Below are 18,498 nucleotides of genomic sequence, written 5' to 3' on the forward strand. Positions count from 1 at the left end.
TGTCTCGTGCCAAGCTATTTGTGTTTTAATTTCCATAATGCCAGTGATTTGACTTCTCTTCCCTCTGGTACATAAAACTAGTTCTGGTTAGATGTAACAATATTTAAACCACTGTTGTTTCCTTTCTATAATAGCCCATATTTAATGAAGTGGAGAATAAGTTAAGAAGTATGAACTGTTTGTAGATCTCTCTGTGTGAAGCAGAGGAAAATAGAATTGCTTTTTAGTACATTAGTGCCATCATTCCTGTGATTAGCCAGGAGTGGTCTGAGATGTTCATAACATGCCCAGAATCAATACATGCATCATCATCATCATCATCATCATCACCAAATGTTCATCTCTGAGGAGCCTCCTTAAGCCTGGACTTGACTTTGCCTCCTCCTCAAGATTTTCATCTTCTGACTCAGAACCCTGTACCCAAGAAGTCAGAATTAAACAGCTATTCCATTTAAGCAAGCCTGGACTTCTGATAAATTCAAAATCCTTTTTTCTGCAGTCAGTTCATTAAATTTTAACCTGTGCAGTCTTCTTCTAGGAGGCCTTTGAGCAGGATTTTCCCTTTCCCAGGATAAATGCCTTTTCTCCGGAGCTGCCGGGGTGTATTTACAAACAACGTTACCTGAGTTTTAAAACTGCTGAATACCATTATTTTTATTGGATTAACCTCTGACCTTTGTGGGCTCCAAACTACCTCAAAACATCAGTCATGAAGCAGACAGCCTTTTTTTTTTTTATAGCCACAGTTTGGGTGTAATTTACTTCATTTGTCATCTGCTGTAATTATTTTTCCAACGCTACATCTACTGCAGAGACAATATATGAATATCAATAAGCTGTGAAAAGCTGTTCATGAGAGGAATAATAATTTAGACACGTGGAGGTAGTTGCTTGCAATCCATTTGTTTTGAAGTAGAAGTTTCTTTATCCTCCTTTATTTTAGTCCTTTAATAGCACAGTGGCTTTTCCCACGGTGTGTGGCTGCTGCAGCCATTACTTAGAAGGCAATTTCTTCCAGTTTGGCTGATTTTAGCTGAAATGGGTTAAAATAACAAGGAAGTAATTTAAGCTGCCAACCTGAGCTGAAAGCTGATTCCACCTCATTGCATGCTTTGTCACTGGAAGGAAGAACAAACCTTTTTGCCAGTGCAGGGAACCGTAAGTAAATTCAGAGCCCTCTCAGTGATAAAAAGCCAGTAGGACTCTCAGTCTGAAGTATTGACCCACACTGATGTGTTCTTCAATAATTTCCTACTCAGCTTGCCATTACTACACAGGCTTTTTAGAGAATGGAATTCCCTGAAGCTTTTTGCAGTAAATTTGGGAAGCAGCCTAGATGTGAGACCTCCTTATAATTGCCTCTCATTGCCTTTGCTCTGTCCTCTTGGTTGCAGGTTTAGTGGCTTTTATGCAGCAATAAAGGTAATAAAGAAAGTGTTTACATCAGGTTTCTTGCTCTATCCTGAACACCTCTGAAGGGTCACCACGTCCCCTCTGTTGCAGGAGGCAAATCTGATGCCCTCTTGTCCTCCCCCACATCTCCAGCCCTGCAGAAGCCCAAGGTTTCATGAGCACCAACAAAATCCATCCTGTCTGGTTTCAGCCTCCTCTTTCTCCTGCTGATTTTCAGTGCCCTGCCATGCAGAGCTCTGTCTGGAGGGCTGCAGCCCAGCTCAGTGCTCTTGTTCTTGGCTGTAGTCTGACTGTTCCTTCAGATCTCCCAGTTCTTACATCTCCTCTTTTCCTTGGCTGGTGGTTCAGGTGCAGTGAGTTAACCAGCTCTGCCTTCTCTCTTCTCTCTACAGACTTTCCTACCTGCACCAGGTGACTTCTTCACTTACTCCTAAACCATTTCCTATTCTTTTATCAGATTTTTTTTCTCTTCAGCTTTTCCTGCCTAGCACAGTGCTTCATTTTCCAGCTATCAGCAGCTATTTGAAGTACACCAGTGTCACTACCCCTCCAGTCCTTCCAGTCAGGGAGATAACTTTCTCAGCACCTGCTGATCTCTTCTTGCAGCTTTCATCTCATGCTATATATTAGAGATTGTGTTTAACATACAATGCAGTTAAGAAAGAATATAACTTATTAAAACACACAGCAAAGCTCTGTATTCTGGGTGGTGCTCAATCAGTTGGCATCTTGAAGCAGTACCTAAGAGCAATCCAGTGTTTCCATCCAGGTAATACTCATTTGGAGGCTTTCTTGGACAAAACTAACCCCAGCAATGATGATGTAAAGGTTTAAGTGTTACAGACTTGCTGGTGGCTAGATGTAGAAATATGAGGACTAAAAACTGACATGCCCCTACCTAGGAAATATTAATATTAGAAAGAACTCTTCATTCAGGGATATTTTGATTCAGTAGCAAGGGAAAAAAAGCCAGAAAGAATATTTCTTAGTGCTGACAGAGATGTTGTAATAAAGGAGCAATAAAGATAATGTGGAATTTATTAATACAGACCTTGCATCATAAGAAGAGGTAATGAAGAAGTTATTAATGCAGAATGAAATTAGCACAGAGTCCTATTTGCCAGTGCTGCCTTACAGAAGGAATATGGGAAAGACTTTCAGAATTCTTCCAGAGAGAAATAAATGAGATGGGAGATTTAAACCAACCAACCAACCACACTTATTTATTGCATCCTGAGCTGCTTTTCATCAGACAGAATTTTAAATTGTCAGGAAAGGCCAATTTGTGTAGAAGTGCCAGATGGAGGGAGGGAGATGGAGTTTGTGAAACAAATTGCTGTGCAGCACATGAAGTTGCTTTCCTTTTGTTACATAGACTTAGAATTCACTATTTGCACATATATTTTTTTTTCCTGCATGTTCAGCACTCCATTTGAGAATTCTCCTGAGCTATTTAAGAGTCCTGAGCTCCTGCTGTCACTCCTGGCTGGCAGTGTGGTTGACACTACCAATGACTACAGTGGAACAACAGCCTGAGAGGAGGTGGTGGCCGTGCAGGTCCTCTGGTGTGTCCTGGAGCCTCTGACCAGGTCACTTGTGTCACTCAGGATCTAGTGCCAGTCCTTATTTTTGCACACTTAGCTTTCAGCCACATCAGTCTGCTGATCCAGACTCCATCCTTGGCAGTGGTTTTCGCTGGATGTAATGGAAGTGACAGAGGGACATGTGCCTGGTGGTGGCAGAGAGCAGGACTGTCCCTTGTGATGCTAACTTACTGTCCAGTCAAGCATGTCTGTGGGAGAAGCTGCATGGCAAAGCAGCAGTTTTGCTGCCACAAAAATCCCTGGGGCTTCTCTTGGACCTGGGGTTTCCACAGTTGCTCAGTGGTGGTCACACTCCTGTCTTCCCACCTCCTTCCTTCTCCCAAACCACCTGGAATTGAAGAGGTTCTTGGCTTTGCAGTCATTTGTTCTTTCCCAATTTTACATCAGTATTACATTTTTAGCACCTGCTTCCCAAGGTCCCAGCCATGTCTCCATGTGTTTCCCTGATGTTTGGCCACAACAACCCCATGGGGAGCTCCAGGATGGGGACAGAGTGGTTGGAGAGCAGCCAGACAGACAGGGACCTGGGAGTCTGGATTGCCAGGAAGCTGAAGAGGAGGCAGCAGTGTGCCCAGGTGGCCAAGAAGGCCAATGGCATCCTGGGCTGGCTCAGGAACAGCGTGGCCAGCAGGTCCAGGGAAGGGATTCTGCCCCTGTGCTCAGCCCTGGGGAGGCCACAGCTTGAGTCCTGTGTCCAGTTCTGGGCCCCTCAGCCCCTCAGGAAGGAGCTTGAGGTGCTGGAGCAGGTGCAGAGAAGAGCAAGGAGGCTGTGAAGGGATCCAGCAGAATTGCTGTGAGGAAGGGCTGAGGGAGCTGGGGGTGTTGAGGCTGGAGGAGGCTCAGGGGAGACCTCATCACTCTCTGCAACTCCCTGAAAGGAGGTTGGAGCCAGGGGGGGGTTGGGCTCTTTTCCCAGGCAACTCTCAGCAAGACAAGAGGGCACAAAGGGTCTCAAGTTGTGCCAGGGGAGGTTTAGGTTGGAGATTCGAAAGAATTTCTTTCTGGAGAGGGTGATCAGGCATTGGAATGGGCTGCCCAGGGAAGTAGTGGATTCTCCGTGTCTGGAGATCTTTCCAAAGAGCCTGGATGTGGCACTGAGTGCCATGGGCTGGGAACCACGGGGGGAGTGGATCAAGGCTTGGACTTGATGATCTCTGAGGTCCCTTCCAACCCAGCCCATTCTATGATTCTATGATGTCAGTGGGACTCTGAAAATCTACCAGAGGGTGGATTTGGGACCAGGATTGTTTTTGTCTCCCCCTTGCTCATGGGTTGAATTCTATTCCAACTTTTATTCTGGCAGTTCCCATGAAAAGCATTTGTTTTGTACATCAGGAACTGCTGTTTGTTCCAGGATACAGTCATTCCATTTGCAAATACAAAATGTACAAACATCCCATCCACTTCTGTAATCAGCACTACTTCCAAAAAAGGTCTCTTAAGATAATTATAAAAAGGTTACATCAAAGAGGAACCTTGTAAAACATTTTCCATCCCTCTTGAAAATAAACATGCAAACAAAGCCCTGGCTGGGGTGTTGATATTAATACTTTTTGCATCTCTTCCTTGGCTCTGTAAACTTTGGGGGGTTTTATCTATTTATAAACCATTTTTTCTTCCAGCAGTTTAAGTATTTTGGGTTTTATTTTCATTTATGAATAATAGACTGGCAAGCTGCTTTCTCTTCAGTTCTACATCTGCCTGCACACGTGCAGTTGTGAAAGAATTAATTCATTTTTGCTGCCCAGAATTATTTCCCTGTCCCTTGGAATGTGATACCTCCAGGAACAGGATGCTTCAACCATGTCATTGAGAGTAACCTCCAAAACTGGAGTTTGATGTGTTCTAAGCAGGACAATGAGATTGGTTCCTCCAGCTGTTGAGGTTTAGGGACAAGTCAGATATTTTGGGTTGCTCTGTAGCCATAATCAATATTCCTCCAATTACAAGAGCTTCTTTAATTACAGCCCCTAATTCTTGTTTTTTTACCAGGAAACCTGTGCAGATGGTGATTTAACTACATGTCCTTGGTTTTGTCTTTCTCTGACCTGCTTGAGCTCTTTAATTCCACTCTACCACTTGCCTTGCATCTACCAGTAAGAGCCTTTTTTATCAAGTGCATCTTGGTGATGGGTGTGAAGGATGATCTGAAATGATTTTAACAAGTGTTAATATGACCCCAGCCAGCTTTCCTACCAGTGCTACTAAAAGGCTGCACAGTTTTGGTGTCCAGATACAGCTGCATTTTATTATTTTCTTTATTCTCTATGTGGTTAGGATAATCTCTGGCCCATCATATGGGTTAGAAAATGGAGTTTAGGGAGAATAAAACTAGATGTTTTAAGAAAGGATAAAAATCAGCCTGTAGTTCCTCTGGTGGATGTGAAACTTGAATAGTCACCAAAATAACCTTCATGAAAGAGAAATCCAATATTTAGAAGCTCTGCAGAACACCTATGGATGGGTGTAGGTGATGAAGTGTTTCCTTGTGAAATAGCTTTTTACCCAGAGGAATAAAGTCAGGCTAAATTCAGTTTTGTTTCTTTATTACTTTAATTGATGGGATTCAAGGTTTCACTTTCAGGGAGTTTAATCTGCAGTCCTTTAAAAATACAACATCTCATCATTGTATGTAATGAAAACATTAATCACATAATTTTCTATTTGAATTCATTCATCCTCTTTGATTTTTTACCTTATTTCCAAGCAGCAGAGTTTATTGCAAACCTTTGAAAAACAGATTTTGTTAAAATGGATTATTTTTTTTAAGTGTCAGGAGCTGTCAAGCATTTTAGCATGATTTCCTACAGTCATTGCTCTTGCAAATTCAATTTACCACTTCACTAAAATGCTTTTTTTAAAAAAATATATAAAAAATATTGCATCTACCTGTAAGGGAAAAGGAGTTTATTGACTCAGAAATTGAGATAAGAGGTTCAGAAGTCTCCCTGATTAGATTTTTGGGGGCTTTTTGCTTATGTGTTTTGTTCTGATTGTTTTCTGGAGCCTCTTAGGTGAAGGACAAACTGAAATGTCTCCTTGAAGCATCACTTGTGCCTCCAAAAGCAACACTTGTGCCTCCAGCTGAACTGATCAGCTTGGCTTCCTCTCAGATTCCTGCACTTTCATTCAAGGCTATTTTAGGTTTTCTGTATAAGCATTCATAGCTCTCTAAGGTGAGTCTCATTCTCAGTGTTTATTTTGCAGGGGATTTCTTCCTTTCTATAAAGGGATGGATTAAAAATAGCCAGGATTCAATCAAAAGGCCAAGCAAGGCAAACTAATCTGGTTTTGAACTCCTGAGCTGGCATCTACACAGAGGGATTGGCACAGGGCTTTTCATGGGGCTTTGCAGCTGGCAAATCTACCTTTAACTACAAGTTTCTTCCTGAGTGAAGCCCAGCTTAGTGCTTATCAGTACTCATCCCCCCCAAATGAGCTTTTCTCAGAAAACAGGGAATTGATAGACTCTAAGTTTATTTGGTGATTTAATACCTACCTGTCAGGGCACTGCCTTATGCCAGGACCTGGGGATTTGCTTGCAGAAAACCTCCCAGGAGTTGGTGATGCTCTTAGCAGCAGCATTAACTTCTCATCTGTGATTTTCTGTCTCTTTGGGGAAATGGGGTGAGATTCTGTCTGTAACTGGACCCTGGTGCATCCATCTTTGGATTCCCATGCCCTGAAAGGCATTGGAATGAGGGAATGTTGAGGAGTCAGGTGTGTCCCTGATTTACCAAGAGCCTCAAGCACCTCTCACTTCTTTTAACCTCTTCATTAGAGCTATCCTGAAAGGCATCTCTCAAAATTCAGCTTTTCTGTAAGGAGTTTTTTGGTGCCTGGGCTTCCCTTTTCCTCCCTGCATACACTTCCTACCCCAGCAATCTCACCATTCTTTGGCTGCAGCACTGTACCACTATGTCAGCTTCAAAACTGGTTTCTCAGTCTTCCACACCCTGGGTGTCTGCCAGGTTTTTTTTCTCCCCCACCGTTTCCTGTTGGTATTTTATTTTTCTCTATTTAGATTCATTTCTGTCACACCCACAACATTCCCAAATCCTGGGTTGTTGTTTTTTTTTTTTTCTTCTTTTTCTCTTTATTGGCACCATTTCTTTCAGCCATACTGGGATTCTTTCAGCTGTTGTTTTCTCATTCTCTGTTTGTGTCCCAACTCCAGCCCACTTCTTGGTGCAGGAAGCACTTTCCTCTTCTAAATTCTTTTCTCACATTTTTGCCCTGTTCTTTCAAGACACTTTGAGCTGTGTGTTTTTCCACCCTGCTCTTCTCTTTTGCTTTCACCAAAGTTCATCCCTTTAGGATGCAGAATTGAAGAACAGGGAAGGTTTAGACAGGGTTTGGCTAGTAGGGAACAAGGCCTTGGATATGTCCCTCTAAGAATAATCCCCTGGGGTTTTGGTCTCTGGGATAAGAGGAGGACTTGAGGGAGAAGATGAAGGGCTGTGCTTTATCTTGACCACTCTGTGAGTATCTCCAGGTAAATGGTGAAGCTGCCTGACCTGGATTTTAGTTCAGAAAGCTCTGGAGAGTCCCAGGCTGGCAAATCAGCAGCATCAAGGGTACAACTGACTTGGTTTGGAGGAGGGGGACTCAGCCACAAGCCTTGCCCTGGAAAATCATTTTGAAACTCCTGAAAATACCAGGTGGGATGGGGCACTGCCAACATTTGCCCTTCTGCAAAGCAGCAGTCTCCCTGTGAAATGAAAGCACAACCAGCCTTTAGGATATATTATTTTTTTCTCAGTTTCAGCTCTGTTTCCCTTTAGAAACGTTGGCTGAGGTTTGCTTAAATTTCTGTTTAAATTCCTGGAAGTTAAAGGCTGAAGATTTTGGGGACCTTGCCAAAACATGAAGCTTAGTTGCTTGAGTTGCTTCCTTCACATAGTCCTGATAAACAGGTGTGTGTTTTTTGTTGTCTCAAGACTCCCTGTGAAATCTGAAAACTTCAGGCTGTGTCACTTTAATATACAAACATGCTAAGCAATACAAAAGGCTTAAAAATCAAAGCTAGGCTGTTATCTCTTCAGACCAGGAGCTTTTTCAAGGAGGTTCTAATGCAGAAACAGAATCACTTCCAGTGGGTCTTTGAAGTTGTGGTTTTTGGTTTTTTTTTTTCCAGTGTGATACCTTGGACATTTAATCAGTGCTGGGGCTGCTCTCCAAAATAGTAAGAAATTGCAAAGTGAAGCAGGAAGGGAAAGAAAGAAACTGTTTGAACATTTAATCAGTCTCACTTGATAGAGTCTGCTGGTTCTGTCCCAGTATGCAGCCAGCCCAGTCACGGCTGTGATTTCAAGTCTGAGGCTGCTGAAATGTCCTAGTTTAGGTGTGGTACAGCATGATGAGGTCTGGAGATAGAAAAACTACCAAAAGAGATGAATACAACATTTTCTGTAATGTTATCCTGAGGCTCAGTGGGTGCATTTTGGGTTTGAGTTGATGAATAGACAGCATCTCCCCAGCAAGAGCAGAATGCTGCTCTTCACATCAATGTCCTGATGTGAAAAATTCCCTTTTCTCTGGGTAAATCTATTGAAAATTGTATTGAAATTCCTCTGCTCCTGTTGGAGGGAGTTTCTTTGCTTCTTAAGAGGGTTATGAAGGGACTGGAAGGCTGAGAGACCTGGGGCTTTTTAGTCTGGAGAGGAGATGACTGAGAGGGGATCCAATTCATGTGTGTGAATATCTGAGGGCTGAGCATCAAGAAAGGGACAACCTCTGCCCAGCTGTGCCCTGTGGTGGGACAAGGGCCAATGGATTAGAGCAGAGGAAGTTCCACCTCAACATGAGGATGAATTTCTTTACACTAAGGGTTCCAGAGCCCTGGCACAGGCTGAGCAGAGAGGTTGTGGAGTCTCCTTCTCTGGAAACTTCCAAGACCCATCTGGATGCATTTCTGAGTGAGCTGCCCTTGGTTTGGTCCTGCACTGCCAGGATTGGACTCCATGACCTTCAGAGGTCCCTTCCAACCCCTGGCATTCTAAGATTCCATGTGTTTAATTTATCTGGTTTTGTGTTTTTGTCCCTCATCAACATTTAAATCTGGCAGCTAAAACAGGATGTTTGGAGCACTGGATCCTAATCCCACAGCATCTCACTCATTTGGTTGAATAATTTCATCCCCCATTCCTCCATCCTTTCAGTGATGCAAACAGCCTGAAATCTGCTTGACCTTCTGGCTTGTTAATAAGTGTGATTAACAACCCCTTGTTGTAACGAGCCAGAGAAACAAAATCACTGTGTACATTGGTGTCTAATTAAACCCTGTGTCTGGAAGCTGTTGTTTAAACAGTAACTTACATACTCCTACCACTGGTTTCACCTGTCCTTTTTCTAAATTCATTCCCTTGTACTTCCCTCCCTTTAAGCAGTATCTTTTTTTCCCTGTGTTTATCTCCTTCCTCCTTATTTTCCCTTCTTATTTAACGTGGTGTCATTTGGCTGGTCAGGCACTGAAGTGATGTGAGCCAGAAATCCATCCCAAGGCAGATGCCATTCTGCTCCCACTGCTGCCTCTGTGGACGTGTGCAGGGAAAGCATCAGGGCACAGCTGAAATCCAGGATGGATAATGGAAATTCAGGGATGTGCAGGAAGGGCAGACACTCCTCAAAGAGAGCAAGCAAGCAAATTGGCTCTGCAGTTAAGGGGAAGGTTAAGAAAAGGAGGTAGAAAGCCCCAGAGGCTTCTCCTGAACTCTTCACTGGTGGTCCACTGCAATCCATGGACCCATCTGCTTGCAGGGATTTGGGCTCAGGGAGCAAAGATCAAGAGAAGTTCTTTTTATTTTCTTTATGTCCATTTTTAGAGGGAAGAAATAGTAACATCCAAGCCTTGGTGTTTATCCTAAGTGGGGGTCTGATTTATGCCTTTCCTTCTCTCAAGGGTCCTGCTCTCAGTGTTTATGCAGGGAAATGGCACTGGAAAATGAATATGCTTTGGAATCTATTTATGGATTCAGATTGGCTGCTCTTCTGTTTAATGGAGTCCCTGCCTTTGAATCTGTGCCATTTAATTAAGTGGTTTATATAATTACTCTCTGCCATCAGTTCTGTCCACTCTGGGGTGTTTGGGGTTTCTTACTGAAGAAGGGATTTTATTGAATGCTGGTTTGTAAGCCCTTCAAGCTGGCAGACAAAGCAGCACACAGAAAGGAGGAAACCCAAGTCCAAGGCACTTTCTGTAGCAGGTTGGACTGAGTTCAGTGGGGTGAGGTGCTGCTGAGACCACTCTTCTTCTCCTCATTTGCCAAAATTTCACTTCCCTCTCCTCCTTGTAGGAAGAGGAGCTGCCACCCAGCCTCTGCCTCAATACATGGGGAGACAACATCTGTGTGGTCTTGGCAGAATAGCTCCCCTGGCTCTCTCTTTCCTGTAATCCTGGATGTATTTCAGGCTTGTGGGAGATCTGACCCTCTTTCCATGCAGGTCAGACCTCTCCTTGCCCTCCATGGATGCTCTCTCTGATGTCATTTGTAGCGTCACTTCCCTCAGAGCCTTCTCTGCTAAACCTGTTCAGGGGGTTCATGGTGCTCCTCAGAAGGAAAGGTTCCCACTCAGCAGCAGGTGCTGTGGTGGCAGAGCAGACTTTTTAAAGCAAGCAGGTTCTCCAGGAGAATTTAGGGGGGACATCTTCCTTCTGACCTCAACAGAGGCCCCTGGGTGGAAGACACATCTCCAGTTTTTCCACTTGGCTTTAGCTTGGGCAAACTGAGACAGACTTTTTCTTCTCCTTCTGTAACCTTCACAGGTTTTTCCAACTGTTTACCTTCCTTGTTTTCTTAAACCCTCAGCTGTCTCCTTGAGTCTCCAATTCCAGGGATAAAAACTAGAGAGAGTTTTCCAGTGGCAATTCCAAAATTACTTCAATCAATCATTATTATTCCCCTATTTACACATTTTGGGATCCCAGTATGTCATAATATAATCTTAGGTTTCAGCTGCTTATCACCCCCACATGATCACAAAGTCCCAAGAGGGAAAGGAAAATCTTTTTTCCTGGCAGACTGGTGCTGCAGTGGCACCCAGGGAGAGGAGACAAAAGTTTGCTTTATTCTGGAATGGCACTGGATTAGTTTTACATAAACTGTGGCTGCAGTGCTTTGCTCCCAGCTCATTGTTTGCAACCTGGGTCAATACAGTGGCCTTTGCAAATCCAAAGAGAGGAGAGGACCTAAGCTAAAGAGCCATAAATTCATTCAAACAGAGCTCACTGAATCTCCAAGTCATTAACTGCACAAATTTTAATTTCCATATACATGGCTAAAGGAAAATGTCAGCAGGCTCCCTCCTAAACTGTCTAAAGGGCTACACAGCCACATTTTCCTTGTTAACTCTTTGTGTGCAGGGTTTTTTCCCAGCTTTTGAAGGGACAGCAGGGACTCTGTGAACATGCCTGGAACAAATCACAGTCCTGGCTTCTCTTCATTTATCCCTTCTTCTCCTCCTCAGAGAAGACAACACAGCAGAACTGCTTGGATTAACCCCCAGGCTCTGCAGCTTCATCTTCTTTCTTTCTCACACTGATTCTCATCTCCAGCTCCTCACAGCACTGGATGTAACACAATTATTAATGTCATTTCTTAATGCAGAATTTTTGTAAGGGCACTCACAAGAGAAACAGGGATCTAAATGAAAGTTTGGAGCATTAGACTTGTCCTGGGTCTTAAAAGCCTTATCAGGACAGAACTTGGCTGCTGTTGGGTACCAGGGGACATCATCTTATCAAAGCTCCTGCTCCAGAACAGAAGTAGGTAAAAATAATAATATAATAACAGCAAAATAATAGCACTTTGTATGTTAACACCCCGTGGTTGTTTGAAAAATCCTGTCCATGTTCTACTTGCTAAGCTCTGGAGTTTTGAAATTGTGGTGGAATCCTTTACAGAAATAACTCATTTGGGAATGCTGGGCTCAGTGTTGGGAAAAGCAGCAATGGGAGCCTTGTTCCTGGGGGAAAATGCCCCCAGAGAAGTCATGTAGGATCCAGGGTGTGTCTGATACTGTGCTTCCCCCATTCTCTTAAATCCACAAAAAATTCCTGACACATTTGCTTTTAGAATGAGCCATACCTGTCTTCCACACACAGCTGTAAAAGGGCAGGACTTTTATTTACCTTGTGCCCTGAGGAGTGTCCAGCAGAGCCTTGGAACCCAGAGCAGGAGGTCTGAGCCAGCTGGACACACTCCTTCAGCTACAAAAAACAGTCAGGACTGCAGCAAACCCATCTCCCAGGCCTGCTCAGCTTCCATCTGAGCAAACATCACACCATGCAGACAAACAGATGGTGAATAGCAAAGGACAGAAGTTCCTGGGATGTTCCTGCACTGGGCAGCATAGGAAATGAAAATTCCCAGCTGGATATAAGGTGTCTTTTGTGCTGGTCTCTTCATCCATCCCCTTGCTCCATCACAGGGACATCCCAGTAAGAACAAGCACCCTGCACACGTGCTGTGGAGCTGAAGCTATTTAAGGAAGGAAGCATTTGCCAAAACTGTGACTTTTACAGTGGGAAAAGCAGTGTTTTGTTCCTTAACTTGGTTCCCTAGATGAATTAAATTATTTGGATTATTTTATATATATATATTTTTTTTTTCCACAGAATAAGAATCTAAAAATAGAATGCAGGTTTCTGACAAGATGGTTGAGTTTTGGTTAAATTATAAGCAGGTGAAGACAGAGTGATTTTGGTCTCCTGCACAACAAACTAATTCTTACAGTGTTTCAGCCCAGACTGAATCTCTCCAGTTCTTGTTTTCTGCTTGACAGAAAGTGATGTCTCTAAATCAGGAGAGACCATTTAGATTAAAATATTCCTCTGTACTCACTCTTCCTTTGCTTAGAGGGAGAGAACAGTGACAAAGAAAGAAGAATGCCTCTTGCTGTTTAATTGAGTTTAAAAGGCTGTAAATATTTTTTTTTTTTACCTCAACTAAAGTAGCAGAATGAAAGGCTTCTGGTAAAACTGAGTTTTCATAAATCATCTTGGGTCCTTTTGCTATTTGGCAAAGCATCTGCACAGAAACACCTGTAGAAATCCCCCAGAGGGTTTTTTAAGGCACTTTCATTGCTAATGAAGGCTTTCATTTCAGGTTCTGCATTGATGCAAGGTTACAGCCATGAAGTTTTAACCATCCTTTGGTCAGGGGTTGCACAAAGTTGCAGTCCTCTTGCAATACTGATATTTTTTTTTCACCTTCCATGCTGAACTGGAGCTCAGTAAAACACAAAAGTGCAGAATTTTTCTGTATTTAAAAGGGTTTGATGCCCAGCTTGCCAAATGAACACTTCAGTACTTTTTAAAGTTAGTTGCTCAGGATATTTCAACCATTATTTTCAGTGTTGTTTCTCTCACTTCTGCTTTTTTATGCCAATAGAAGGAAAAAAAGGGATCCCCCATTGCTTAGATGTGATTGCAGTAATACCAGGAAATGTCTCAGGTAATCCTGGCTGGGTGAATTTTTTCTGGCAGGCCTTTAGCAATTGCAGTCCCTGCTGATGTGGCTGTATAGGCATTTATATTTAGTAATCACTTCCACCCATAAATTGTAATTTGGGTCCTAGTTTTTTCTGCACTGGTAATGGCCAAGTGTTTTCATGCATTTTTAAACCCTTTTTAACATATCCTAATTTAATATTCAGCTCATCTGTTTTAATAGTTACAAGCAATTAGCATAAAAATCAGGTTCAATCTGACATACCAATTTCTTTTTTTTTTTGTTAGTAATGATTTCAAACATATTTTGCTTTGTTCCATTAGCTAAATCAGCCTTTTGGCAAAGAGAGATACCAGTCCCACATGCCAAACAGTAATGTCCTTTCCATACAGCCCTGTGGAGGGGGGAGTCATAATTACTGCTGCTCTTTTGTGTCTCTGCATCTTCCAGGCTTGATGAAATCCATCACCTTTACAAGAAGTTGCAGCTTCCTATTTCTTCAAACTAACAAACAAGTAAAACAAGTGCCTTGTCTGGGGCTAATTTTCAGTGTAATTTACCCACTAATCTTAATTCTTCTCCTAAAAAGGACATGAATAATAACAGCCTTCCTGGCACAACCAAGACTCAGAGCTTTTCTCTGTGCATATGCAATTTAAGTGCTAATGCATTTCCTTTTCCCAGGGTAAGAACTCCTCTTATTGTTACCTAAACAAGCAGAATAAATCTTCTGGGGGGAATAATCCCAAGGTTTAACACTCAAATCCATCCTGTTGAATTCTGTGGAAACGTTTTGACAGAGTCCCAGGGAGATGGGAAAACTGGAGCAGGTTGGTAAAGAACTTGTCCAGGGGCCTTTGGCTGGCTCTGAGGATGAAGACTCCACAGCCTCTCTGGGCAGCCTGCATTTGACCACCCTCAACATAAAAAAAGAAAAAAAAAAAAGGGTTTTCTTAGGTCTAAATGGAATTCCAAATGGAATTCCTTGGAGTTTGTGCCCATTAGAACTTGGCCATTCACTGGACACCACCAGGAGGAACCTGGCTCCACCACTGGTGTTTGTACACATGGATAAGATCCCCCTGAGCCTGCTTTTTGTTACCTCTCTCAGCCTCACTTTGTACCACAGCTACTTCAGCCCCTTCATCAGCTTCATGTCCATCCACTGCTCTCACTCCAGTATGTCCTGGGAAGCCCAGCACTCCAGGTACACCTCCTCAGTGCTGAGCAGAGGGCAAGGATCACCCCAAAGTCCTGCTGAATGCAGCCCATCCTGCTCTCTGCTGCTGGATAATTATAAATTGCAGGAAAATGATAAAGAGCTGAGTGGGTATATTCATAAGGAGAGCTGTCCTGGCTCCTGCAGGGATGGGATATTAGTAATTCCATCTAAGGATGGAGAAGTGATGAATAATGGTGTTCAATTAACCATCCAGAGAAATTAGACTCAGTTGTGGGGTGAAACTAAGAAACTGCAAGAAAACTGTAAGAAACTGCAAGTCCCTGTATCTGATCTCACACAGCATTGGTCCTAAAAGAAACCTTAGGGGCTGCATGAACTGTAGGGGAGATTTTAAGGCAATAGGGAGCCCAGAAGCAAATGGTTAAGAAAATGGTGTTGGTGTTAGTGAGGCTTTGCTGTGATGGTTACCTCCAAAGAGCAAAGCTGGAAAACAGGAGGTGAACTCTTGGAAAGATTAGAGAGGGTGCAGGATAATAATGTGACATGTAATAACTGTGCCATTCAGTGAGCTCTGTCTGTTGAGTTTATCAATGAGGAGATAATGGAGTGATTTGATCAATTTGCATGCATTTCCATGAGAAAGAGGGGTGTAGGTGAGCAGACATTTTACTTGATTCAGTGCCTGAAAGTCAGAGATAATAGCAGAGTCAGCTTGGAAATAATGTGAACATTTTCTCTGGTCTGTGAGTTTCTCCTCTAACAAAAAGGATAATTCACTTCCAAGGGCTGTGGGAGAGTCCCTGGCTCTGAAACACTCACATCTTTTTCCAGATGCCTTTTTCATTCAAACAATGAGACAGGGAAGTCCTATGGTCCTGATCCGAGATGCCAGACAAGATAATCTTAATGTTCCCCCTTGCTTGATAAAATTAATCTTTTAATTAGGCACCCAGATTCCACAGCACTCCCTGTAGCTCTGCCAACTGGACTGAAGTCTCTGACAAACCCCTCTCTGTGCTTTGTTGCTTTCTCCAGTTGTTGAGTGTTTGGTTATATCACATGGAGCAGATTTTCTTGATTTTAATTAATTTAAGCAGTTCTTTAAAAAACAAAACTAACTTTTAGAAATATTTCACCATCCAGCATCTCACTGGAAGGTGGAAAAAAATTGGTTTGCATTTATTGATACCTCTTCTGATCCTTGTCCTGGATCAAGGAGGGCCATGCCAGCCCTGGTGTGTACACCCCCTGGAATGTCACCCTGTTTGGGGTGACACTGGGGGGAGTGGGAGGGAGAACAGAGGTGGGGTTTGTACCTTACAAACGTTGTTGCCTTCCTTGCTTCTCACTCAAGGACATCTGAACAAGTCCTTTGAAGAAGTGAGTGATGAGCACTGTCTCAAAGACTCCACAGAAATGCCTGACTTAAAGGCCAGAGATCATCCTCAGGTTTCCTTTTCACCCTTTCTGTTTTCTGGGGGGGTTATTTGGGGTTGATGGAGCCAGAAATCCCCATAGAGGCTGCATCAAAGGAGATCAAGCTCTGTGCTCAAAGCAGAAAGTCAGAGCAAAGCTCCCCAACAGATGGCTTTTTCTTCCCAGCTCCTGGCCACCAGCTCTCATTGGGCAATTCATTATTTTCTGCAGCTGAAGCAGCTGTGGATTACTGTAATTACAGATTTAATACATCTCTGACAATCCAGAGTGAATACTAATTTGAACTTTATACCTCTCCTTGGAATAAGGTTAATTTTCTCACCATTATATAGCTTCTGATCAACTCAAGATGTTTGTGAGGCTAACATTTTTCCTCCTAGGGAAATAAATGGTGCATGAATTGCAAAATATTAGTGGTGGGTTTGGTGTTCAGTCTTGTCCAAAGTCCTGAGAGGGAATTCTTGAGTTCCCCAAATGTTTTCAGATAGTGGGCTAATAACTTCCTTCTTAAATTGTGGCTTTGTCTTTCCTCAGATATGTACTGATCAATACTAAATTATTTACTCAAATATTTATTATGGAGAAAAAGAAATTACACTTTTTAACAGTAATAATAAGCTAAGTGTACCAAAAACTTGTGTTACAGGAAGAGAAAGGGGTCTCTTCGGGCATGTTTGTTCTTTAAATAGTTTTAGAGGGCAAACTGTTTGTCTTGGTGCCATTTGTAGAGCTTGTATGATCCTCTTGAGAGCAGAGATTATGTTTTGCTATCCTAGGTTTTCCTTTTGAATAACTATTCATAGCCTCATGTCCTTATTCCAAGAGGGTTTTTTTTCCCTCAGCAAAATCTCCCTGACTTCAGCAGAGTCCTTGGTGCTGTGTGCTGATGGAGCAGACATGAGATGTCAGACCTGGGGCTCCTGGTCCTGTATTCCTCTGAAATCCCTTGAAGTGGCACATGGGGGCCTGGAGACAGAATTTTTGGATCCAAATCAACCCCCACCAGCTTCTCCTGCCCTGCAGCATGGATGGCTTGAGAGGGTGGTGTGTCTGGGGGAGGCAGGGACCCAAAAAACATTCTTGAACCATTTCCATCCTGTAGCAACCACCCTGCAAAGCAGGAGGAGGCCAGGAACTCTTACAGCTTTAGGACTGATGTGGGGGTAGCAGTAAAATGAAAATAAATGCTCTGAACCCTGCACTGAGGGGCTGAGCAGGGCTTGGAAAGTTGAGTTGACCCCTGGAAACAAGAGACATCTCCACCAGAATGAAGTGAGTCAGGGGGAGAGGGATTTTCAGGGCTTTTATTTAATCTGAGATGTGATTTCTTTAAACTAGCAACCTGATTTTATATATATGTATATAAAAAATATTTTTTTTTTTGTACTGCACTTTCTTGAAATAAACAGGGAAGTTTTATAGCATTGCTATAAAAAAAATCACTAAAGGACTCTCTGGAATACATTACTTGTCCACAACCTTATTATGCCCTGCTTTTTACTTTCCTACTGGGAGATATCTAATAAGTGCAATGAATTGTGGAGGTGGTTTTTTGTTTTTTGGTTTTAATGTGAGTCCAGAAACCTGGATGTAAAAGTATTTTTGCTAAGGAGTGTTGGCCTGAAATGTGGACTGTGAAATCCTAAATGGGATCATTATTTATTTCCAATAGCACCTCTGACTGAGATCTTTTCTGAGAGCTCTGAAGTGACTGAGAAGCAGATGAAGGTCAGATGGTGGCAGTGACAGATTTCCACACCCCACATCCACTCCTGGGGAGCACCAAACACTTGTGATGGGTCCAGTGAAACTCTGGAGATGCCCCTTAATCCTGGCAGATTCCCTGAATTTCTTCATCTGAAGAATTCATTCCCTGAATTTCTAAATCAGCATCCTGATTTAATTTTCTCAGGGAACAGGATCAAAGAATTGTCAGGGAGGTGATCAGGGGCACTGAGAGATCCCCTTTGCTCTGCACCTTACAAACCTTGGTGCTTTTGTGTGCACTGAATCTTTTATCCCATTTTTCAGGCATCAAAGTTCAACTGACTGGTCTGTAATTCCATTTCTCTCCCTTTCTACTATATTAAAAGCAGCCCTGACATTTCCCCTTTCCAAACAACATCTCCTCATCCTCTGTCAATTTGCAGAGGTAGAAATAGTTAAGGAAATAAGTTTCAGCCAGCTGGAACATATCTGATCTTTATAAGCACTTTCCAACTTGTTCTTTCCTCACTCTCTCTGAAGATCTTGGTTATTTGCCTCTGATATTAGCTGCCAGTTGAATGCAGCAAGGTAAAGATGGGGAGTGCTGTAGCAAAAAAAAAAAAAAAGGACACATAAAAGACTTCTCTTTTATGGCCTCATCTGTCAATAGCTTTTCTACTCTGCTGAGCAGTAAAGCAACATT

General features: G+C 42.8%; 1 protein-coding gene across 4 annotated transcripts in view; it reads left to right on the forward strand.

Moving 5' to 3' along the window:
• The window catches only part of PPM1L (protein phosphatase, Mg2+/Mn2+ dependent 1L), a 76,537-nt gene that overhangs the window by 36,327 nt on the left and 21,712 nt on the right, over positions 1 to 18,498 (forward strand). The window contains exon 1 of one of the 4 annotated variants that reach the window (XM_030456001.1): positions 12,269 to 12,318. The exons of the other annotated variants lie outside the window; for them this stretch is intronic. Coding sequence (XP_030311861.1) covers positions 12,316 to 12,318 — 3 coding nt within the window. The 5' untranslated portion in view covers positions 12,269 to 12,315. Of the gene's footprint in view, positions 1 to 12,268; positions 12,319 to 18,498 lie in introns of those variants that run through there. 4 annotated transcript variants of the gene reach the window in all.

This window comes from Calypte anna, chromosome 9 (genome assembly GCF_003957555.1).
Source record: "Calypte anna isolate BGI_N300 chromosome 9, bCalAnn1_v1.p, whole genome shotgun sequence".
NCBI classification, from domain to species: domain Eukaryota; kingdom Metazoa; phylum Chordata; class Aves; order Apodiformes; family Trochilidae; genus Calypte; species Calypte anna.